The following is a 25,340-nucleotide window of genomic DNA, read 5'->3' as shown; positions in this document are numbered from 1 at the left end:
GTGATCGCTCTGCCCGAGTCTTGATGGCCAGGAAGGTGGAGAAACAAGCAGAAGTGCTAGATACCCGCAAAAGCTTTCACCTAGAGTGTTAGCGATGTTCCGAACATCAGTCACCTCCTGACCATCAGAGAGTAAGATCGAGAGGGGGACAGAATTGTAGTGCCCATTAACCTTTCGAATCCTGTCCCATATGATCTTGGAACTGGTGGTAGAAGATATGCTGGTTGTGAACTTAATCCAAGATTCCTTCTGGCTTTGACGTCTTACCCACCTAGCATGTGCACGGGCCCGTTGGAAAGAAACCCGGTTTGAAAGTGTGGAATATCTACGAAAAGTATCCCAGGCCCGCTTTTGAGCCTTCCGTGCTAAGTGGCAAGCAGGATTCAACCACGGACGAGGATATCGTAAAAAACGTGTCGAGGTTTTAGGAATACACTGAGCAGCTGCATGTGTAATACAGTCAGTTACCGCTGCTACACAGTCGTCTATTGATGGCTGATTTACGATGGCAGGATCAAGTTCTGCGAGAGCAGTGAAAGTGGACCAGTCTGCCTGATCCAGCTTCCACCGGGGCACGCGGGTAGGGTGGCATCGACCACGGCCAGTCTCTCTCAAAAGGATCGGAAAATGATCACTGCCTAGTGGATTACTGTCAACCCTCCATGAAAAATGGGAGAATAATGAAGGGGAGCAAACTGAGAGATCAATAGCGGTAAAGGACTGACTAGGTGCATGAAAGTAAGTGGAAGAACCAGTATTGAGAAGAGAAAGATTGTGATCAGAGAGCATCCGCTCTACAGATCGGCCCCTCCCATCAATAATAGCACTTCCCCAGAGGGGATGATGTCCATTAAAATCCCCTAGGATTAGAAATGGAGATGGCAACTGTTCAACGAGAGCATCAAGATCTGATTGATCATATGTCTCTCCAGGGGACAGGTACAGAGAACAAACAGTGATGGTATGACCCAAGGAAACACGGATGGCTACAGCCTCCAAGGGTGTGTTGAGTGACAAAGACAGGGTGAGCACGTGTTGATCAACCAACAGTGCCACCCCTCCATGTACTCGACCATCACACAACCTGTCATTTCTGTACAGAGAAAACTGCCGAATGGAGACAGTATCAGCAGTTTTGAGAAATGTTTCTTGTAAAGAAAGACAAACAGGATGGTAAGGAAGCAATCAGCGTTTTGATATCATTCAGATTAGAACGTAAACCTCGACAGTTCCATTGTATCAAGGTGGCCATTTTTAAGAACGGGTAGGTGAAGTGGCTGGAGAACCCTTCGGTTTACGACCACGTCTTTTTTCTTTACTGTCTTTAGTCGGAGGAGGTCTATCAACCTCCATGGATCCTGCTCTGGGTCGGGTGGGCAGGTTTTTGTTATTGGAATCCAGTGACTGAGGACGCGAACGAAATGTTTTGTCTCTTGTGGTGGGAGAAAAAGATGTATCAGAAGAAATGCCTGTATTTGAAACTGAAGGACGTGAATCTTGAGGTTTGTTGGAAGGTATGGGAGGAACAGAGATGGGTGTGGAAGTCGATTCATCAACCTTTTTAACCACGGAGGTCAAAAGGCTTTTCATTTGTTTTGAAAACGATTCTCTTGGAGGCACAGAGAGATCTGTCTGCACTCCCACTGTAGTTGTGGAATGAAATGCAGCAGCATATGTCCGAGATGGAGTTGTGGACAGCAATTTCCGAGCCTCAGGATAACTAATGTTATGTGTCGTTTTCAAACGCTGCACCTCTTTTTCCTCCAACCATTTTGGGCAAGAATGAAAGTAAGAGGGGTGAGAACCATTGCAGTTTACGCAATGTGGGTTCATGTCACAGTCATAGGCATCGTGGTCCTTGCCTCCACAACAAGCACATGTCAGGGAACCACGACAAGATGTCTTTGAGTGGCCGAATCTCTGACATTGGAAACATCGAAGAGGGTTTGGTATGTATGGCCGAACCCTGCAAATGAGATAACCTGCCTTGATGGTGGCAGGTGTACGTAGTGAAGTAAATGTTAAAACGAGGGTATTTGTTGGCAGTGTAACTCCATCTTTGCGAGTGGAGATGCGCCTCACTGCAGAAACTCCTTGAATGGAGAGACCAGCGAGAATCTCCGACTCGGGAACGTTCTTCAAATCCCTTTCAACAATAACTCCTCGTGAATAATTCAAGGTAGCATGGGGTGTAACCTCAATAGGTATATCCCCAATTGCCTTTGAATTCAAGAGGAGTTCACTGTGTTGGTATGTGGATGTTTCAACCAATATGTCACCAGATCGAAGTTTCTTTACTGACTTTGGAGAGCCAGCAAGTCCCTCTAGTCCCTTTTGAATAAAAAAAAAGGGGACATTTGCCCTAAAGGTTTTTCCGAAAGAGAATGTAATATAAGAAAATGAGGTACGTGTGTTACTGATGTTGAAGATTGCTGTTCTGAGTATTCAAGACGTGGTCGCTTACCCATTGACTGTTTTTTTACAATTTTATTTAAATTTTTTGGAGGATCCATAGGAAAAAGGAAAAATTTCGGTACCCACTGACCCCACCCACCATGGAGCCCTACAAGGGGACGCACTACAAAGTCACGCAAGGACAATGCAGCAACGCTAGGGTTTCGTGAGCACTTTCCCCAAACACCAGCATCAGGCACAATGTCCACAACACCCGTTGAGAACTTCCAACACTGGTACTTGGTTGACTCTAGCCCAAGTGGACCAGCCGATTGACCCAAGGGTGGCCACCCAAAGGCCGCCCGTCTACAGGAATTCGAGGCCAAAGTGGTGTGTTAGGGTTGGACCCCTCAACCACCAGGATCCTCTCCTCCCCTTCACGGGTCGCCACGCACGGCAAACACGTGGGTGGATGTTTAGATCCCAGAAGGTAACCAGAACAGAACCTTCCCTGGGAGGTCCCCTCACCACGTACAGGAATCCACACCGAGGGGTCTCAATAAGAACACACAATAATATTTTAACTACCACATAATACCTACCATGTCTCCAAGTAGCACAGTAGTATGTCTGCGTGATTACAACACTAAAAATCGGGCTTCGATACTCGTGGCAGGCAGAACACAAATACCCCCCCCCCTGTGGAATTCTATGATTAGCTCCCCGATAGTACAGCGGTATGTCTCCGGATTTACAACGCTAAAATCAGGGATTCGATTCCCCTTGGTGGGCTCAGCAGATAGCCCGATATGGCTTTGCTATAAAAAAAGCACACACAGTTCTTTGATTAACTTCTAAACACAGTGTCCACCCCTGCACACAACGCGTTTAATTTAATACAGAGCTTATCCAAATGAAAGGGAAAGTGTGTGACTTATAGTGCACCAGTTACAGTCTGTTGAAGTTGAGGAGATCGAGGCTAATAAAAATGTGGTTGAAACTAGTGAGGTTTCTGTTAGTGGTTATAAGAGGTTTTCTTTTTAGGTGGAACTTGTTACAGACCACCAGATCAAACTGATGAAATTAATGAAAAATTGTAAGGGAACGAACCTTATTAGTCTGGATTATTTATCATTGTGAGAGATAATTTCAGGTATAGAGGTTTGGAAATGTTAATCGTGAGGAATAGTTTCTTTTTTTATAGAAATTGTTTAAAATGATTTTTCAACAATTTGTTAGAAACTGATATTTATAGTTAACTTCTAACAAAAAAGTTGATCAATACTGTTATTTCTCCGAATTTGCTCCTTTTATAACGTTTGTTTAAAATTTATTTCGATTTTCTGGTTGATTTTTAAATCCATCTCTTCCATCCAGTCTCTCTTGTTACATTTCTCTTCCAACCAGTCCTCGGAATCGAAGGTTACATGGACACGAATGTTGTTGAAAACTTAGTTTTACTTGTCACTTTAGGTTTTAAACATCCACGAACCTTTTAAAGTATTTGGTCATGAGGACTGCTACTTTACTCAGTGTGATGAACGTGGTTTTGTTTACAATATTCGTATTCTTTCTGCAAGCAAAACAAGATATCCTATGTCATGTTTTGGCGCAAATAGCCTAGTTGCTTTGCGCCATTAAACGCTAAACTAACTCATCCACCCATGTCATATTTTAGATGCACCCGAATGTTACTTTTCTTCCTCTTCTTAATTTATTTGTCACTTTCAAATGAAACACGAAATGTCGTGTTTTTTGATAAAGAGGAAATTTAAAACTTTTCGCCTTCACTTACCTAACTTTAAACACGCAGGAGTACCAAGTCGCGAACTTTCAATTTACTTTCTCTATAAAAACGCTATACAAGATTTCCACAACAGTGTCCGTGCCAGTAAATACACAATGTTGCAACTTAGCTCGTTCACAGTTAATAAAAAGCGATTTTATTTTAAATGTCCATCAGTATTTCACACTGGTTCTTTATCACTAACTATCAAACAGAAACACTTCATTTATATGATGCGTAATTTAAAGTAACGAAAACAACTTCGTTGGTTGACTTGTTCTCATTTGTGTGTCCTGCTACATCCGTGAGTTATTCGGCAAGAATCCTAATTCACTGCCCACCACTTTCGTCACTACAGCAAGCAGCCCAGTAATGACACTAACCGCAATTAGGTAACACCCACCACCGATAGAAGGAACACTTTGTATTTAAATACAATGATACACTCTGAAGCTTTTATTCATAAAATTCTTTATTGTTTATTTAACCTCGAGCTCCTATGATACAACTGGTCACTTACACATACGCGCAGAATAAAAATGTATTAATGTAACTAAAGAAAGAGAACATAGTCACCAGAGTAATCTGTTTCAGACTTGATTTTAGGTACTGCATATCTTGAGACTTTTTTCGCCTTTGAAAATGAGCTAATCTACGAAACGATTTTACTATCAACACAATTAAAACTTACACAAGTCTGACATTACTCAAAATGTTCGCTAAAATTAAAAAGAAAAACAAATATGAGCGCATTTTCAAAAATAAGTAAACACTATAAACACCACGACAGGATATTCCATTAACCTGATAAAGCAAAAACAAGTTTGAGATCGTACAAATTTTACTTTAGACATAATTTCAACAGTGGAAAGCATAAAAGAAAAAAAGGAATGTTGTGTAAGCAATTCTATCGGAAGACCCAGACTTAAGTTTTTAATCAATGTAAATATGGATAGCAAAGAAAGCTTACAAGACCATAGTAACAACATTGGTTTAACTTTGGCAAAAGCTGGTTTCAATTTTTTTTTTTTTTTTCTCAGATAAGAATAGAAACAAAGGCAATTTAAGATTTTGACACTTCAGTTGAGTTAATAATAATAAGTTTTCGGACTTGTATTAAAGTTTTGTACTTAAAGGTGGGTGACAGATCGTTATGAAAACAAAACCTTTTGGAATATTGTGTTATAAACTATCAATCTATGTTCCTTCTGAAAGATTTAAGCCGTAACTGTTATTGGCCTTATGAAGATTTAGATCCGTTATTTCTGAAGTTTGATTGGCTTTGTTTTGGGGCCAATTGTTGCAATCTGGGTATCAGGAATTGTTTGGTATATAAATGAACAATAGGAAAATAACACCTCTACATATGGCGGGTGTTACCAAAGACTATTCCACTTGCTGTAGCACCTTTATTTGTTCCATACTGTAATCCAATAACACCTTCACCAGCTTTCAGTTGTTCTTCACTGAATGTTCGGATGTTAGGTTCTGCTTCCTTAGGACCAAGGGACTTGTGACCATACTTGTGAGCCTAAAATAAACACCCATGCACACTGAAAATTAAACTACTGTCGAAATACAATGAAAAATTTGTAAACAGACAGTTCTCATACGGAAATGTGGTACCTTACCTTACGTGCTAGAGACTGAAGGCAGATACAAACCGCTGTCAGGTTTTGCTGTTCCCACAAGTCGACTGTTTGAAATATCTCTTCAGATGGCACTCCTAACTTTTGTGCACCTTCGAGAAAATGATTAATGTTCTCCATTTTCTTAAAAGCCAACTTACTATCATTTATCTTTTTTTCTGGGATAGTGCCTGGCTGAAGAATATTGATCAACCTGTAAATAAATAAAGACTCAGTATTCACAAACTCTCCTAAACAGTCCACGGACTCCACGCTTACATGTCGCTTGTTTTTACGTTATATTTAATAACTTAGGAACACTTATCACAATTTCGTATATGTTCTTATATAGAGAAGCTGTACAGGCAATTTTTGTTAGTAACGAAATAGGTACCTAACATGTTTTAAATGGTTCCGATTGTACAGATTGGTAAAGAAAGTATGAAGTTAAAGAAATGTTTGTTAATAACGAAATAGGTACCTAACATGTTTTAAATGGTTCTCAATAAGGATTTGAGATGCTTTAATTCACAGAAACGAAAAATATTCAAATGTGTAAACATGATTAACAATTAGTGAAATGCAAAAAGACGAACTGGCATTTTAATATGACGAATGCGTAGGTTTGTAATTACACCGCCACCCATACAATAGTTACACTATATTAGGCGTGTTACATACATCACCGCTGAAACGCAACTGTCCCATTCGACAAATACTGGACTACGAATGTTAAATTAAAATGAAGGTTTACTGAGTGTATCCTTATATGGCTAGTGAGGCTACCTTCGCCGATTGCACGGCAGCTCAGAGATACTAAGTGGATTAGGCGTCGCTCTTTCGGAAAAAAAGAGCTTGCATATAAACAGAATAATGGATTGTGTGGTGCACCATTATGTAATATACTTGTTATACAACTACTACTCGCTGTAGTTAGATCTACTTATGTGGATTAGCTACTGCAAGACTTAAGCTGGAATTACATCGGTTAGTTTTAAGATTTTCTTCTATGGATGTATTATGGCTGGCAAAAACCCAACATAAGGACTTTGGCCTACAAAACAAAGTTTGTTCCGAACGTTTTAAAAATATAAATTTTAGGCCTTAATGGACTTCTAAACAGGAAATAAAAGGTATTTTAAATTAAGCTATCTTAAATGCTTTTAAGTTCTCAAAAGAAGAAATTGTCTATTACGGAAAGACGATAATAAAGCGCTACTTACCTAGCATGAAAGATAACTGTGTGTGTTTGTGTGTTTTCTTATAGCAAAACCACATCGGGCTATCTGCTGAGCCCACCGAGGGGAAGTGAACCCCTGATTTTAGCGTTGTAAATTTGTAGACACTGCTGAACTAGCGGGATGCGAAAGAACTAGTAACAGGCCTAAAGAACTCTTAAAAAAAATGCATTATTTGTATGCTAGTGTTAGCACGCAAGTGAATTAGGGAACTAATATAATTAAAATAAAAAATGAACATATCACTTACAGTTACGACATGTGAAACATTGTAATTACAAACCTTAAAATAAAAAGATGTAATGGTTAAATTATGTTTTATAAATTCTTTGAAAATAATTGTCACAAAGAAAACGATATTTTATGAAATTATTTTATACAGCTATATAAATGTTTGATGATATAATTTGTATATTACTCCTAAATAATTTTATTTGATACATATGGTTTATTTTCAACCATTTAACAAGAAAGAATAAATAAACGTAAAGCTGGAAGTAAAAAAAAAAATTTAATGAAAGCAATTCTAGCAACGAAAAACAAAATAACCATGGAAAATATTCGAAAACATTCTGGACAAAACGGAAGAATCTGTTTGAAGAAAGTTTGGCATTTATAATTTAATAGATCAGGTGAATTTACGTCTCATGTGAAGAATGTTATATTTGATTAGCAAAGTACATATATCAAAATTTTGCATTAATGGATATATAACACAATCTAGTAATGTTTGAAAATATTAAAATTATCAGAAAAATTAAAACAAGTATTTGAAAATTAACTGGACTGTACCACATTTATTCAATAGCGAAATCCCTAAACCATAAAGAACTATTCCTATTAGTTTTTCGAACCAGTGCTACAAGTTTTGTGTTTGTAATTTTAAGAACCTTTCTCTATTTCAAGACATTTTTGGGGCGGCAACAGCTGCTCTTCTTGAACCTGACTATTTATGAGAAGACTACTGCCACAGCTGAACTGTCATTATGAGAAATATGCCAAATACTTAATAATCTGGAAGGAGAAAACCGATGGCTTTACCAGACAATTCCTTTTCGCTGAAAATTTGTGATAAGCTAGAGCTAATAAAATGTTACACAGGACTGAGAGGATATTTCAGACACTGGTTAATTTCTCAGAAATGTTTATTTTATATTAAGCCCAAAAGCTTCAGAATGGACTATCCCAGTATCGAAACCTGGTTCTTAGTTGTAAGTCCGCAGACATGCCGCTGTGCCACAAGGGGGCTTCTCAGAAAGGAAAGCTGAAAACATACTTCTCATGTGCGGAAACTTTATAGGAAAAGAACTTTCCTCTTAGAAAGAACTATTTACAATTCCGTTAAGATTAAGAAAATGTGTAATGCTCAAAGGAGTAATGCGCAACTTTCAGATTTTTTTTTTTTTATATTGAAATATTTGTTAGTAAATTTCAGAACTGATTTTCCAAGCAAATAAATAATTCATTGATTTGAATTAAAATAAATCCAATTAAAGATTCACGAATAAATGCTTGATCTGCATTAAGTAAATTGAGCGAAAAAAAAGTCAAAATTTACAAAAATGTACAGTAATAAACATTGTTACGGAAAAGCAATCAAATTATTTTAGATTATTAGTACTGCGTAAAGGCTACACATCAACAACAAATAAACTGCTTAATTCAACCACTGTACGAGGCCTACTTTATTTATATACTTCGTTCGCTCTTCCATGGAGCTTTGATGAGCTGTGAATTCAGCAAAACCAGTCTGCTGCAGCGGAAGTAGCGAATCAAAGGCTAAATTACATCATTAGGCTAGGGCGCCATCTTTTCTTCACCGAAATTCACGTTCTAATGAGGAAAATGTACAGCCAATAATAAAAGCAGACTACTGCACTGTAGAACGGTTAGATGGTTAATGTGAAGTATCCAACCCGAAATGTAAGAAGCAAATTAAAATAAAAGAGGGGGGGGCTCTCAGGTAACAAAATAAAATGTTGTACATTAAACAGCTTTAAAAATACAAGTTTGTAACCCACTTGCAGAGTATCTTTCCATCACATAGTATAGCGTGGAAGTTCTTGCTGTCACCATCAGCATCAATATCTTCGTTTGTGAGGTCTTTTATCCACTGTAACAGTTCAAACGCAAGCTGTGGGTCATACTTCGATTTTATCTATAAAATTTAAATACACGTTATACATTAACTATAACTCGCGATTAACATATAGCACTGTACATTTTATAGTATTCAAATAATTACCTGACAAGTATTCACTTAGGGTAGATATATTTAGGCAATAAGAACGAATACAAAAAACGCCACTCGAAGTATTTAGATCAGCGCTGGCTGTCTTCAATACATCTGGAAAAATTTTAATTACACAAAGGAAGTATATAGAACTTATAATCCGTCAAAGAGCTTGAGAACCACTATATAGCCCAATAACATCCAAAAATTACTAACTGCCCCAATTGTAGGAACTTAGTTGCTCTGTTTGAAACAGAATTGTAATAATTAAAATCTAGTTATTGCAATAGGAGTACTTGAAGGACAAATTAAATTATCTCCTGACGTCAACGTTATCTTCATAATGTTGAAATGTTATATAACAAATATTAAGATGTCTAAGGTCAACAATTACCACTAAACAAATGAAAAACTGAATAAATTTACACAAACAGATAATCATACCCAACATGAGAGTAAAGGTAAGTCATAAAATTAGTAAAAATATAGTAACAAGTATTAAAAAGTGAAATAATTAATGTGTTATTAATACCGACCTTAAGTATCTGACTTACAAAAGGTAATTGCAGTTCCCTTACTTAACCTAATTCACACCATAACAGTCGTTCATAAAAAGTTATATAAAGAGCTTTAAAACCATCTTTGTTTATTATACCCAGTGCTGAGACCTTACAGGAGATGTCAGGTTCTCTGGGATAAGACGGAACAATGTGGTTGATAGCACATTTGCTTTCACTCGTTTATTACGGAAATTATACCGTAAGTGATAGGGCACTGTTTTAGATGAATGACCCACGTATTTCAGCCAAGTCACGCGCTTTCTCGAAAAACAATCCTAATACGTGATTCGTAACAAAACATGTAGGGGTTAGAGCAGGTCTTATTGAACGGAGCTACTCACAGTATTCGGAATAAAATTATGAAATTGTACAAGAACGCAGTACCTTTGTTAATGTTAACACAGGTTTCGGGTCACGAATTTTTAAGAATCACTTATAAAAAGCGATTACGTGGATATTCCACTGCGAGGTACACTCGGCAGGACTTACTTTGATAATTACATATAAAGTTTCTCTAATGTTATTCTTTCCGAATTTGAGGAAATATTTTAAGAAATATAGAATAAGACGATAGGTAAATTTTAACATTTAAAGATTAAAACAAACGTGAACACATTCCTCACTTCGATAATATTTTAATTGAACAATTAAGACAATGCCAAAAATAAATCTCGCACATTAAATACAAAATACACATATGCAGGAATATTCATGAAAATGCGGATTTTTATTTTGTTGTTTTAGCTACGCACTGAATACGAGCACATTGCATCCTGCAGATGATCATGTTAATAAATCAATATCAATTGTTTAAATATATCCACAATAGATGGCGCGAAATGCATTTAACAATGGCAGGAGCGAGTAATTTCAGTTTTAAAGGGCATATACTAGCACTAAATCCCATCATTAAAAGTTACCAAATTTAAGTTGAATTTCTCCTGCAACGTAATAGTGACAGGTACTTTATTTTGTGGCAACTACAACTGATAACTTCAAACATACACATTTCTAACCTATCACCCAGTAAGAAGCCTTGTCTGGTCTGCATAACTGCACTTAATTATGACAGCAGCTGTATGCATGTACTCTTGTAACACCACACGTGCGTGTTTACGTATCTCACATGAGAAAATAATGGAACAACAGAGGAAATGTACAATGCTAAACAGGAACTACAGTTGAGGAGCATGCGTGGCTTCCCCATATCCTCAACACCATTGGCATACATTCATCAAATATAATCTAATAAAATTGATTAAAGGAAGTAGGTTTTTTAAACACTTTCACACACACATAATCCAGTTTTTATAACAAAAAATCGAGTTAATACTATGGTTTTGCTGTTTTGAGGGGCTAATGAACAGTATTAAACCATGACACGAAGACCTTTTATGAAATATAAAACAAATAGGCAAAAGTTCACTTTCATATTACAACTTTTTCACAACAGATAATTCGAGAAGATGAAGAGACGTTAATACGTCACCCTTTGTTACGGTTCAGCGATGGGTTCTAATAAACTAATGTTCGAAAACAAACTCCCAGTGTGCAAGTAAATACCACATCCAAAAATATATTTAACAGCCCAAAGTGATTCGTTGTCTTAGTACAACGCCATATATATGATTTTAATTATTGCTTCTGATACATTATTAACTGAAACATTGGGATCGAAATAAACATGATTTGCGATGTCATTCAGGTTGTTAATTTGATACCACGACGTAAGCCTAATGGATTTTCGCAAACTAGCGATCACGAACCTGGAATTAAAGAAACACTTCCTCAAAGAGTTTGCATCAATTCTACTTCATTCAGGTGATGCAGATTTTAATCCATGATGCTTTCAACCCTAAAGTCAGCCGTTCATACTCACTAGTTTAGTTTTACAAGTACGTGGCTGGAGTTTTGTTTGAGTAACATGAATGTCAAGGCCTTCATTGGCGCCACTGCTTCGATTAATTAATTACGGTTATTATAGGGTGGCAGTTGAATGATCACATCAGTATTCTGAAAAAGTCATTTCATTTAAAAAACAACTTCCGTGTAAATCACTTAAGTTCTATGAATAGAAGAAATAGGGATAATTTTTTTTTGGGGTGGGTGGGATGGAACTGCCCATTCTGTACGTCACTGGGTACGTCACTGTGTAGTACGAAAAATATTTAGCATGATAGTGTTTTCAAAAGAAAATCTTATTTCATAAATGGCATAACTAAAGTGTTGATATATCATCTTAAAATTTTTACATTTTCTGTAAAAGTATTTTATTTAAGACTTCACAGTAATTGTTACGCTTTAAATGTTCATTGATAAATTGAAGCTTAAATTGAAGCGAAAAGACCACTGAACACTGACCAACGAAGTAATGCGAAAATAACCTTGTACTGGTATTGATCAAACGAAATATGCAAGCGCCATCTCGTGAAGGACACTAGCACTGGATAAAAATATTTTTATATGTAAGGAACTTGCATCTATAAATCTACAGCCACGAACGATAAAACAAATATCTATATTTGTAGACCTGTGACCGTGAAAGTATTTAAACACACACAAATAATATTTATGATGTCTAATCGCCCACATAACATTCCTTTCCGTAAAGAGCTTGGACAATGGTGTTATTTTCATCTATAAAAACATTCATAACTTTAGAATTTCCGAGTCTAGACATCCTTCAATTTCTTAACCAAAAGTAATATTACACACACACACACACACACACACACACACACACACACACAGAACTACCCTTCTGTAAAAACTGCCATGTTTAAAATCAATCTGGATATCCTTCAACCTTTTATCCGTAAGTAAAGTACACATAAGGAAAATATCCTTTTCTTTTGTATAAACTGCCACCACTGAAATCAATCGGGACATCTTAACTTTTTAACCACAAATGACACTTTCATTTAAATATCAAAAACAACCTATTTCAACTTTGGTGAAAGGTTAATAACAAAACGGCGAAGTCCAATAATAGCATAGAAGTGTCCGATATTAAAACATCTTGTCGTCTGACAAACTAGAATTTCACTTATAAATAACCCATTGTGTAAGTCGCCATAATGGTATATACACGTATACATGTCGTTCAACAATATGATTTAATCAACTAAGATGGGTTAGTTTTCCAGGAGATATATGGAACTTTATTTTCTCAGGTTAATGTACAAGTATATGTGAACAGACAGCAGAAAGGTTTACAGACAGACAAAAAACGAACAAGTTTTGGTGATGCAAGTTATGTTATTAACACGAAATTAGTGTAAGTGTTGTGTAAGTATTATTTATTATGCATCCGAGGGTCAGGTTACGCCTTATGTCAACAAACTAAGTGACGATAAAGGTGTAAACTAGAGTTTTTCAACATAGTTTATGTCGCTCAAATATTTTAACGACTTGTCTTATACGAATATTCGTAACAAACTAACATCAACAACAGGAAACTAATATATTGACTATATTCTTAATTTTAAAATAAATAATTCATAATTGATAGGAAAAGTGGTTACGCTTTATTTTACTATTATTATATTTTACACGAAATTTTGAAGTTTCCACTCAATTTCGTCGAATAAGTTCATTATATGGCTAAACACTTAACCAAGTGTTAAAGGTCAACATTTATCTTTAAGAACTCTAACTAGGCTTAACTCAAGTGTACTTAACTATTTGATGTACGCGTTTACATCTTAAAAGCCACGGTGTCCAATACGGTCGCCACTAGCCACATGTGAATTGGTACCTTACTTCTAACCACGTATGTTTAATATAATTAATTCTATCAATAAATAATTGAAAATACTCGTGTATTCTTATATCCTTCTATATCTATATAAAAGGAATTCGTGTGGCGAAAATATTAACTCTCCACAACATTGGCGATTCTGAAGAAACAGCTACCTAAAGGATACAATAAGGGTCGGATTTAAGGGAGGCCAATCGGGAAATCTGTCCAGGATCCTGGGCTGCCAAGAGTATATACAGCCCAGGTTAAAATATACAAATATATTTATAATCGCTATTTCAGAGTTTGAAATCTAATTTGCTTACTTCATGATCGAATTAGCTAAAGGTGGAATATTCATCTTCAAATTTAAGTAACTTGTACAGGAACATGAAAGGATATCTAAATGTGAAGTATGGAAAAGGGAAGAGATCAGTTCTCGTTACAATTCCAAGGGCCCACGATACCAACACGTCCGGCCTTAGTAAGCAGCAATTTTTATATTATGTAAAACACGGGAGAAATAAACAAGCTAAATCTACACCAGGTTTTCGTATTGTTAACTAACTTTACAAGAAGTTACAATATTCTCCGACGAAGATCTTGTACGCAATAAATATTTTTGTTTATCTGTTTTCTAAAACAGAGGCGTACTATATAAAACTGTGTATATATTTCCTTCGAACATTGATAAGTTACACCGTTATTAACAATGAAATATTATAGTAATAGTATTGTTTTAAGCGCTAAGAAAGTTGTTACGAGTATCAATACAGTGCGTATAACATTAATAACGTTGCAGTGTTATAAATATTAAATATACACTGAAGCAATTCGAGTATATATTTATGAGCGTATAATAGTAAACTATAAAGTTATTTCATTCTATTTAAAGTTACGCTATCCAACAGATTCGAACCTTCAATTTTACAATTAAAAGACCTTGAACTTCCGGCTGAGCCACCGAGAACTATAACTAAACTACAAGGTACAAGAGCAAACACCTTATGTCACCTAACGAGAAATAATACGTAACACTGCATTAGGAAATATGTACGGGAAGGAAATGGAAGGGGGGTGTCAGAAAGCAAGAGATTAGAAGATGTTGATTATTGGGCTTTCCAGTGATGACTATGATGTAGCAGGGAAAAAGACTGTTCATGTGCAATGGTATCAAAAATAGTCCTAATTCATCTTCCGGGAAACATATCTGATGTGACATGAAATTAGCTGACTAGAAAATAAGCAAGTTAAAATCAAATGGAAAGTGATAGACTACTTGTATGGATGACTAGAATACGTTAAGGTTATGGAAAAAGGCATGATCGAGCTGACACAACAACACATAGAAAGCAACTTCTGAGAATGCCTTTTTTTCATGAAGACATCATGGAAAACGGCGCCATTTTTAATAAGTCCATTACAAGCAGACAATCTCCCGGCGTGATTGTGGGGCCAGCGACTTCACAACGTCGACTTCACAGTCGCCACGACCCAGAAGACCAAGAAAAAACCGAGACAGTCCTGTACGTAAACAGATACGACGAACGTAAGATCGTATTTACAAAGGATCAATAAGAAATTTGTCGATTCGAACCAGACAAAGAACACGCACAAAACCGAAAACACAAGTAATCTAAAATTATAAGGCGATACAGTTTACAATCAGTGATGTCGAGAAAACCCACTTGCAGAGAAATATATATGCAAAAACGGCTCGTTTGGGTTGAGAAAATATTTTACGTAAAGAGCGAACAACGAGCCGTTTTTGCATATATATTTCGATACAGTTTACAATCTAACATGGCGCGTTAGTAAGGCTTATGTATGTTTTGCACGTTCCTAGAGAGAAAACAGAAAATAGTTGTGCTTATGGTAAATGTGTCGATCGTATATCGATTACTATTATGGTTGGTAGCTGGTTAGTCACTAAATAAACGTTTTTAAAGGTTTCTCTCGTGCTGTTTAGTTTCCTTTTGTTTCTTGCAAACAACAACAACAATGGAGTAGAAGGGATCACAAAATGTCATTATAAACGTATTAATCAGATTGTGTCAAAATATGAGAAATAAGATATCAGGTTTATTACTCTAGCTGGCTACGTTATGACACGACAAATAAAATACAAGTGCATTAAATGAATCGACTCTATCTCAACATGACAGTTAAAACAAGTAAATTATTTAGACTAACTGTGACACAAGATGTTGAAATGTATCGCATGCATTAACAAAACTTGTTGCGTCACCATAAGATTTAATAATCTAGTTGGCTGCATTATAACAACTAAAATACTAGTGCATTAATTAGATCGACTGTATAACAACATGACTGGTGCAACACAAAACGTATTAATCCTGTTGGTTGATTCACAGTCACATGAGATAACGCCAGGTGTATTGATCGATGGGTTTACTTCACAAAATTACACAAAATAGATATGATAGCGCGTAAGGCGTGCGACTCGTAATCCGAGGGTCGCGGGTTCATATCCCAGTCGCGCCACACATGCTCACCCTTTCAGCCGTGGGGGCGTTATTATGTGACGGTTAATCCCACTATTCGTTGGTAAAAGACTAGCCCAAGAGTTGGCGGTGGGTGGTGATGACTAGCTGCCTTCCCTCTAGTCTTACACTGCAAAATTAGGGACGGCTAGCGCAGATAGCCCTCGAGTAGCTTTGTGCGAAATTCAAAAAAAGAAAAAGATATGGTAGTTACGTTCCAGCGTAGAAGCTATAACAATCCATCATCTCGCTTGAGAAAGCTCTGGTATTCACATGGAAAAATGTCGCGAAATTTTCCTTACTGTTAAGGTTCAGATAAATTTCATTCTGGGTTGTTCACAACAACGTTTTCCAAATATCGGAAGTATGGTAGTACTTTTAATAGGATTGGGGCGGTTAAACAACGCAAGCTATTTACTCGTACATACCTTTAAAGGCTAAATGTTAAATCTTCAAAGTATTTGTTTAGGTGATTTAAGAAACCACATAAAAATACAAGTTATAAAACCTAAACAGATACAAAAAGTTCACAAAACCACACATTTCTCAATCTCATTCATTAGCTGTGTGGCAGACTACCATAGTTATAAGTGCAGCAAACAGAGTAATAGCACAGAAACCACGTGCAAGTTCTAACATTTTTCTAGACTAAACAAATCCAAGACGAAGTGCTATTTGATACCATCATGTTATACTTCGAACAGGGACGCCATTTTGAAATGCGTACGTCTGCTCGCTCACTTCATACTCTAAGTGGTAAAATAAAAAAAGAGTGAAGGGTCGTAATCTATAACATTGGATGAAATGATCTTGAAACTGAGTAAGGGTATGCTAACGCGGGGTGAACCCACTAACAATACGTACACATAGAAGTGAAAAAAGTTCACACCACACACACATGCATCATTGTTTGCACATTATATTATGGTGCACACCCACACCAATGATATACAGACAGAATATCAACACAAATGAATAAATGATGCACATGTCATGTCACTTTGAATGTAAAAGGTGTATGAATGAGATGACCAAAAAGTGACGACAAAGTAGAATGGTGTAATAAAACTTTATATGAACAACCTCATGAGGGGGCGTGTCCAACATAGTCCATGCCATTATACTTCTGTTTTTGAATAGACAGCAACATATCTGTGCCGTCGATACATAGAAAGCTCTTAGGATATTTTGTCTTTGTATGGTAATCTACGTATATAATTTATATATAAAGTCCTATTGCATTTTCATGCAACTGGAAAAGGAAGGACAAGTTGTAACGAATATATATATATATATAATCATAAAATTGAAGCCATAAGCCAAAACACATTAACATGAAATAAAAAATTAAGAAAAAGAATCCTAAAGGTACAAGCTACAAGGTGGAATTATAAAATTTATCCTAATTTTGGAAGTGACTTCAGAAGTACGACCCACATTGCGGTGGGGATACACTGTATCAGTCAACCTCCAATTTGCTAGTCTCACATAAGAAAATTAGAAATTAGGAGAACAAGATGTGGGTGCCCAAGCCCACAACGTTCCACATCTATATCACTCTTCACTGCCTGCAGACAATTGTGGGAAGGTGACTACTCTCAAGTTAAAATAAGGAAAAGATAAACAAATATTGTATATACGAGTCCACACGAATATCCAAATCCTTCTGATTGATGCCATATAAATAGATGCTATAGTACATGTATTACTTTCAATAATTCGATTCAAAGAAATATGTAGTCATTGTTCGTTTGTTTGTTTCTGAATTTCGCGCAAAGCTATACGAAGGCTATCTGCGCTAGCCGTCCCTAATTTAGCAGTGTAAGACTACATAAACTCTACAAGAGCAGCATGTAACGTTCTACCATTATTAGATGGAATAGAAAGAAATTGTAATAAATGGAGAATCAAAACGAATGCTATAAAAACCCAAGACATACTTTTCACTACATCGATTAAAAGTGGGACAGTACCAGACTTGTATTTAGATGCAACTTTACTCAAGGCAGCAACAGCAGTTAAAGTTTTAGGACTAATATACGACTCCAAATTAATATAACTTGACGTGTCAAGAATACCAAAACAAAATTTTGGCAAAGCGTAATTGAGTACCTAGCTGAAAATAATTGTTTTTTCTTTATTTTTTTAGTTAGCAGTGTAAGACTAGAGGGAAGGCAGCTAGTCATCACCATCTACCGCGACCTCTATAAGCTACTCCCACCAACGAATGGTGGGATTGACCGTCACATTATAATGCCCCCATGGCTGAAAAAGCATGTTTGGTGTGACGGCGATTCGAACCCGCGACCCTCGGATTACGAGTCGAGCGCCTTAACCACCTGGTCTAGTCATTGTATAATAAACAAAACTAATTTCTATATAAATTTAATCCACGTAGATACAAAGAATATACGAAGTAGACAATGTTGTTGGACACGAGTACGTGTGCGGACTGCAGAGGAAGTTTTATTACGCAGTGCCCATTCCTACCTTGTTTCCTCACTTTGTGGTGCACTCAATTCTTACGCTTTCAATTTCATGAGAGTATTTTCCACTTGTTTTTAACTGTAAGAATAGTTATATTATTCAGGAGCGTCATTTCACATAAAATATTAAGGGAAAGTGCAAAGAAGACTTATCTCAAGTGGGCCTCTGATCTGTGGCGTAATTTATGTATCTGTTATTCCGGTCTGGCTCGAAATGTATCAAAGAAACTATTATTCTAGGGTCCTTCCGAGATTCATGGGGAGCTACTTCTTTATCCCCTCCCCCAGCAATGACGCCACTGATTATCGAATATATATTTGTTCCTGCTGGTGATTTAACGTTTTATCTTTAGAGTAGTACTCGACAGGAATTCAGTATTAAATGCACTCTTTCAAAAAGTCCAGGCGCCAGAACAGAGTAGACACAATCACTACGTTACAGTATTACATATTATATATGAACTAACAATGAAATCTCGACAGCAGGGGCTCTCTGTAAAACCTGATTTGGTGTTCAAGTGCATTTTATGTTCTTTATTCTAAACTGTTTAAATATTGAATTGTGATAGTATGCTTTAGATGTGTGTATCTTCCTGCGCGTTTATTAAACTATCATTCCGTTGAATCAAATTAAAGTTTATTCTAATAAAATAATAAATAATTAGTGCTAAAAACAATAAATGATAGCGTTGTGTTATTAATCCTTATAATAAAAGTAACTTGTAAATGATTTAAATGAAATTGATAATAATTTCAATACATTTCTTTAATTTACTTCACAACATAACAGTTGTCGTTTATGAAAACTGGCAACATAAGTAGCGCAGACACTACCATCATGTCTTATTTCAAATGGTGAGGCCTAGTATTGCGTAAAATGTCTCGTTGGCACTAGATACGCCAAATGCAGACTTTTCTAGTAGGGTGAAGGTGGGAGTGGAAATGGAAACCGAGGGGAGTGAGAGACATGTACTACAATTAAAGTTTAACAATGTAAAATTCTGTACTAGAAGGATTTTTGTTGTTTTTATGAGGGAGATGTTTCAGTTACTACTTGCACAGCTTGTTGGTAAACGAACTTGAATTTAGTTTACGTATTGTTATAAGCTATATATTTTTTTAGTGTTTTAATCTAAATATTTGCTAGAGGGCGTATCACGTTAATGTCAAGTCAGTCCTAGAATATTCGGGAATATTAATGAACTAAAGGCGTTGTGAGGTGCGAGACAAACAAGGATTATGCTATAAATGTGAGTGAATAGAATATCTGCTCAGCAAGCTTACAGTAAAGTATCAAGAGCATTGATTTTAGCTCAGAGTTAATCGTTCATTGTGTTCACATTTTTGTGTCTGTGTTAGCTATCACGAATACTGAGTTACTTTGTAGAAAGTTCGTTCTTATGTTAGTGTAGTGCAAATAACATAACTTTAAATACAGGCCTAAAACAATTTATACAGTATACAAACCTGTAGAGAAACGTTAGCAAAAAGTGTTGTTTTTTTTTGTTGCACAGACTGGCCTCGAGTTATTTTCAACATAAACGAACTTGCCAACGAAAAGAAAGTTACAACGGCACCTTTGTTAATAATTTCCTGTTGAACATTTAATGAGACAAAATTATTCGGAAGACAAAAACCCATATATTTAATAGACACAAACTTATTATTTATCACTAACATTATACCTTTCTATATCTTTTGAAACAGGACAGTTTTCCCGATGCAAAGAACAAACTAGACGTGGGTTCTTCTGTAGACAAAAATCCTTTATGTATTTTCTACAAACCACATGGCCCTCAGAGGTTTTGAAGTTCATCGGCGTGCCACCTTAAAAACCACTTAAACAAACTAACATGTATAACACCACCATTCCCTATATGCTGTTTTTCACTCCCGGCTATTGATTGAAGTATCCACAGCGCCTGGCACTTGGATTATTACAAAACACTATTGAATAGCTGCATCGTTTGTATTCGCAAAACCTCTTCAAACTGATATATACGTATACGTCAATAAAGCAAAAGAATCCAACGTGGCTTTGATGCTGAGAAGATGCGATGTCTCCATGAACTAAACATCTTTAAACCCTTGGAGATTAGATTTGTGACGTCCATATTCGTTAACTCGCCACTTCTCTGTAAAACACGTATGAAAACTCAACAAGGTAGCAGATCGGTATTTATAAAAAATTATGAGAATGCTTTAGAAAGGAACCTTCTGAAGAATTACACCTCACTCTTTAACGCATATATACTTGTCTTAACTCATGTGCTTTATGTCATGGACGTTGTGCACATCAATTTTACGATTTGAAGCCCAAAATTACATTAAAACATGAAATTTTAAGACACTTTTGTTCATAAATATTGTGTGTCATCTCCTTTACAGGTAATAGTCTTAACTACACACGAACAAGAGCAAACTATTAGCTTCATCAGACACTTCCCTTCATAAGTTACTTTGTTTCAAGCCACTTATTAGCTTCATCAGACACTTCCCTTCATAAGTTACTTTGTTTCAAGCCACTGTTCAGAACAATCAGATGTATAAACGAAAATACTGATTTAGAGGAATATAATATTAACATGCCGTTTTAGAAGTTAACTGCGCCCTCTATTCTTTTTTTAATTTAGCTGAAAGTCTATTTTTAACAAAGGTATATCCTTGATACAGTACTGTTTCGAAGCTTAATTTATCCAGTTACAAAAGTATGCGGTGCTGGGAAATGCCTCAGATTCAATATCTGAGTATCTTACCTCCCTCCATCTTCTGGAGAATTTAAACATTAATTCCTGTAATTTTGTTTTGTATTTCGCGCAAAGCTACTCGAGGGCTATCTGCGCTAGCCGTCCCTAATTGAGCAGTGTAAGACTAGAGAGAAGGCAGCTAGTCATCACCACCCACCGCCAACTCTTGGGCTACTCTTACCAACGAATAGTGGGATTGACCATCACATTATAACGCCCCCACAGCTGAAAGCGTGTTTGGTGCGACCGAGATTCGAACCCGCGACCCTCGGATTACGAGTCGAACACCTTAACGCGCTAGACCATGTCGGGCTCTTGTAGTTGAGTACTGGTATAATTGTACACTACTGACTGCCACCTGCATTATCTTTTTATTCGTTTTACTGAATAACGTGTATGTACTTCGCTATATCTAGTAAGTGTACAAATAGGCCATGCCAAGTTTCAGTTGTATATTTTTTAAATTCTATCCTTTTGTTTTTCCAGTTCATTATATTTGGAAAAAAGGACCAGCTTGTCAGTTTTATCTTTCAGATTAAAAAAAAAAAAATATATATATTTTCATGATTTTTTTCGAAGTGACACCTAACAGCGTGCTGTTATGGTCTGTTTCAAGCGAATTGGATAAAATCTACACACTAAATCACTGCATTAGTACTTAAGACGTTGCCACGTCGTTTTATCAGGCCTAGAACAGTTTTAGTAATTCAGGTTAGGTTTAGCCATTTTAATACATCTGAACTGTAACCATTCGGCTGTTAGAATCTATACAAAGTTCAACTTTTGCATGATCAATTTTCCCTCTCTTCCCGTTGTTTAAACAGATCACAAGATATAGCAGATGGTGAATGTAGTGGATTCCGTTTACATATTAGGTAAAACTCCGTGTATATACACATGCATATTTATTAATAATTACAAAAGAAAATCAGTATACTTCCCTAGCAAACAAAAGTGTGTGATAGATCAGAATTCAAAGTACCACAAAACGAAACATACTGATTGGTACACAAGCCACTGAAATTCTACGATTCATTTTTCTTTAAGCAGAAATCTAATACGAGGAGAACATTTAGGTTATAAAAACAGCACTTGAACCTTAGCACTAAAAGAAATCTGATTAATATAAATCAACACGATTAATGGGATAAATGCAGTCCATGTGAACGAATTTAAAACTGTCGTAATAAACACGTACATTGATATAAAACAGGAAGTTTCAAGTGTCTGCAATATTCAGTAGATGTTATTCATATATTTAATATAACAAACTTTCTCAAACTCCAGCGGCTAAAGAGTTGTAAAGGTGTAGTTGATTCATTAATTATTCTTGCGCTAACTTTTTAAGTCATGTTAATATGAAGATTATGTGTCTTACAATACTGTAATTACCCCAACGATAACTCCCAGAATTGCTGGAAAGGGTTCAGAAGAGGAATGGAAAGGATATGTTAAGATATCTGAACTAAGATATCCAAACTTCCTCTTGAAAGAGAAGGCTTGAAGATTTGATTGATTTGGTTTGATCTGATTTTCGCGTAAAGCTACACGAGGGCTAACCATCTCCAATCTAATAATTCTTGGGCTACTATGTTACCGAAGAATGTTGGGATTAACCGTCACATTATAACTCCTCCCTGATTAAAAGAGCCAACATGTTTGGTGGGGCTAGGATTCGAACCCACGACCTTCAGATTGTGAGACAAATGCTCTAACCACATGGTCATGACTGAGGTGTTTAAGATAATTAAAGAGATTGATTGTCTCAATTGGAGGGGGGGTATTTAATGGTGAAAATGACAAGACAAGGGAAAATATATACAACTCTTGGCAGGGAAGGAGTCATTTCTAGCTACAACAACTATTTCTAACAGGTAGATGACCCTAGGAACGGGTTGCCTTGAGATTTGTTAGATGTAGTTAATTTAAATGAGTTTAAAGGAAAGATTGACAAATATCTGAATGATAAGGGATGATTTCTTTTTCAGTGTTTAGGTTAGTAAATAGGACGACCTAGCTGGACCAAAGGGTTCCTTGTTTTCCTTTAATGTTAAATATTCAAAAGAAAATAACCTCCCCATATCAACTTGTACAACTCTACATTACTTCATAAAAGCCGTACAAAACTCACTGGAAATGCGTATGACACAAAAACAGGCTCAAACAACTATAAGCCTTACTGAACAATTACTACTCTATGCAACTTTCGCTAAGCTGTACGATTAACAATTGTTTACAACTTTTTATAATATAAAGGCAGTTAACAAGTACGCCAACTAAATACATACAAAACACCCGTACAAAGTTTAGTATAATTTATGTACATATACTAAATAAGGACATAATAGTATTTACTCGTTCTGGAAAGATAAAATTAGCAGATATTTCAAAGGCGACACTCCAACTTCTGCGATAAGGTTACCAACTTTCCATCCCGTCATTCTTGGACACATTATAACAATGTCAACATTTTTTAGATGGTCAGAATCAACAGTTTTGGAAATGTTAATGTCAGGGATTAAAGTCCAGTGTTTGTCTTTTAGGCGAATTTTTGGAGAAAAAGAACTGTGGAAACATGAAGGAGCGATACATTAAGTTGCACGTTACAAATTACCAGGTGTGTGTGTGTGTGTTTCTTATAGCAAAGCCACATCAGAATACATGCTGAGTGCACCGAGTGGAATCGAACCCCTAATTGTAGCGTTGTAAATCCGTTGTACCAGCGTGAGACTTACCAGGTGTTGACCAGCACGTGTCAGTTGCAGTAAAATTCCAGATTGAGAAGTGCAAGTAAAATACTATTTTATGTTTCAAATGAAACTAAAACAACTTTTTATTGGCTAATTATCGATACATTAATCTCAGATTGCTACATTTTTTTTAAAGTAAATTTGACAAAATAACAATCGGGTGTGAAAGATTGGATAAATGTTTGGTAGTATCAAAACAACTCTGTTGTTACAGACAAAAGAAAAGGCAGCTAGTTAACACCACCAACTCTTGTCTGGCTAAATGGCATGATCTGAAGAAATTTGTTTATCACTCTTATGACAGTTCCATAGTCCAAAGAGGAAAATACGATTTCCTTTGTGTGTGTATGTGGCAACAGCAAGTAAATCATGGACTTTTGGATCTATAATATAGCACAATAACTACTAAGCAACACTTAGCCCAGTTCCAATTGATTTGAGTATTTTTACTTGTAACAGTTTTTAAGTGCCTTCAGTAATATGGAGCAGCTCAAGGTCGCACTTATCCTTGCCACCTAACTGCATTTTTAATTTATTGTGCTTTCTTGGTTTCCCAAGTTATTTTTTCTTACCGTTCCTTGACGTAGCAATACTAGATTTTTTTTTTATTAGTAGTATTAGTGCTAATATTATAGTAATTATTTCACATTAACGTCAACTATTTTTGCTCTTCATTTATGTCACTTGGTTCTGAAAGGACTTTTCTTCAGAATAAAAAAGTTCAGTTCTTTTTGAGACAAATATTCAAACGAATTCGTCTCCAAGAGATATCGCCACCATTTTGGAACTATTTACGTAACGGGAAAACACTTCTGTGGTCATTTACCAATTCAGTATTGTGTGTCTTTGTTCGGTTTCTAATATTTCAATAATCTCAATCTTAAATAGTACTTTTAACAGTCTTGGAGTAGTCGTGGTTACAGTGCAAACTATAAACTGAGAAACAAAACCACAATCGGGTCATTTTCCCTCATGCTGGACCCCTAATGTTAGGTCAGCTATCTCTAAACGTACGACTTAATGTCCGAAGAAAACACAATACAACAGCATATGTCAACTATATGCTGCTATTAACCAAATAAGATTGAGCGTCAGTTATAAGAATGCCTTCACAGTTGAAAGTGCAATGTATAGTCAGCAGTATATTGTACCTTGTACCTTCCGATCTGCAACCTATATATAGTAAAAACTTTATTAACAACCCTTCTAACACTAGGTCACACTTTACCAAGGAAGAATTGTTTGCCATTACCGTAACAGCCAGTGGTAAAAAGG

The 25,340-nt window shown here is 36.2% G+C and overlaps 1 protein-coding gene across 1 annotated transcript in view; it reads right to left on the bottom strand.

Annotated features, from left to right (window-relative positions):
• Positions 1 to 4,634: 4,634 nt before the first annotated feature.
• The window catches only part of LOC143250667 (transgelin-2-like), a 57,298-nt gene continuing 36,592 nt past the window's right edge, over positions 4,635 to 25,340 (bottom strand). Inside the window, exons 2-4 of the mRNA XM_076501551.1 lie at positions 9,068 to 9,204; positions 5,812 to 6,022; positions 4,635 to 5,711 (exon numbers count right to left, since the gene is read on the bottom strand). Of these exons, the coding sequence (XP_076357666.1) occupies positions 5,541 to 5,711; positions 5,812 to 6,022; positions 9,068 to 9,204 (519 nt within the window). The 3' untranslated portion in view covers positions 4,635 to 5,540. The remainder of the gene's footprint in view (positions 5,712 to 5,811; positions 6,023 to 9,067; positions 9,205 to 25,340) is intronic.

Source organism: Tachypleus tridentatus, chromosome 5, assembly GCF_004210375.1.
Source record: "Tachypleus tridentatus isolate NWPU-2018 chromosome 5, ASM421037v1, whole genome shotgun sequence".
Taxonomy (NCBI): Eukaryota; Metazoa; Arthropoda; class Merostomata; order Xiphosura; family Limulidae; genus Tachypleus; species Tachypleus tridentatus.
This window is presented reverse-complemented; position numbering and strand designations above follow the sequence as displayed.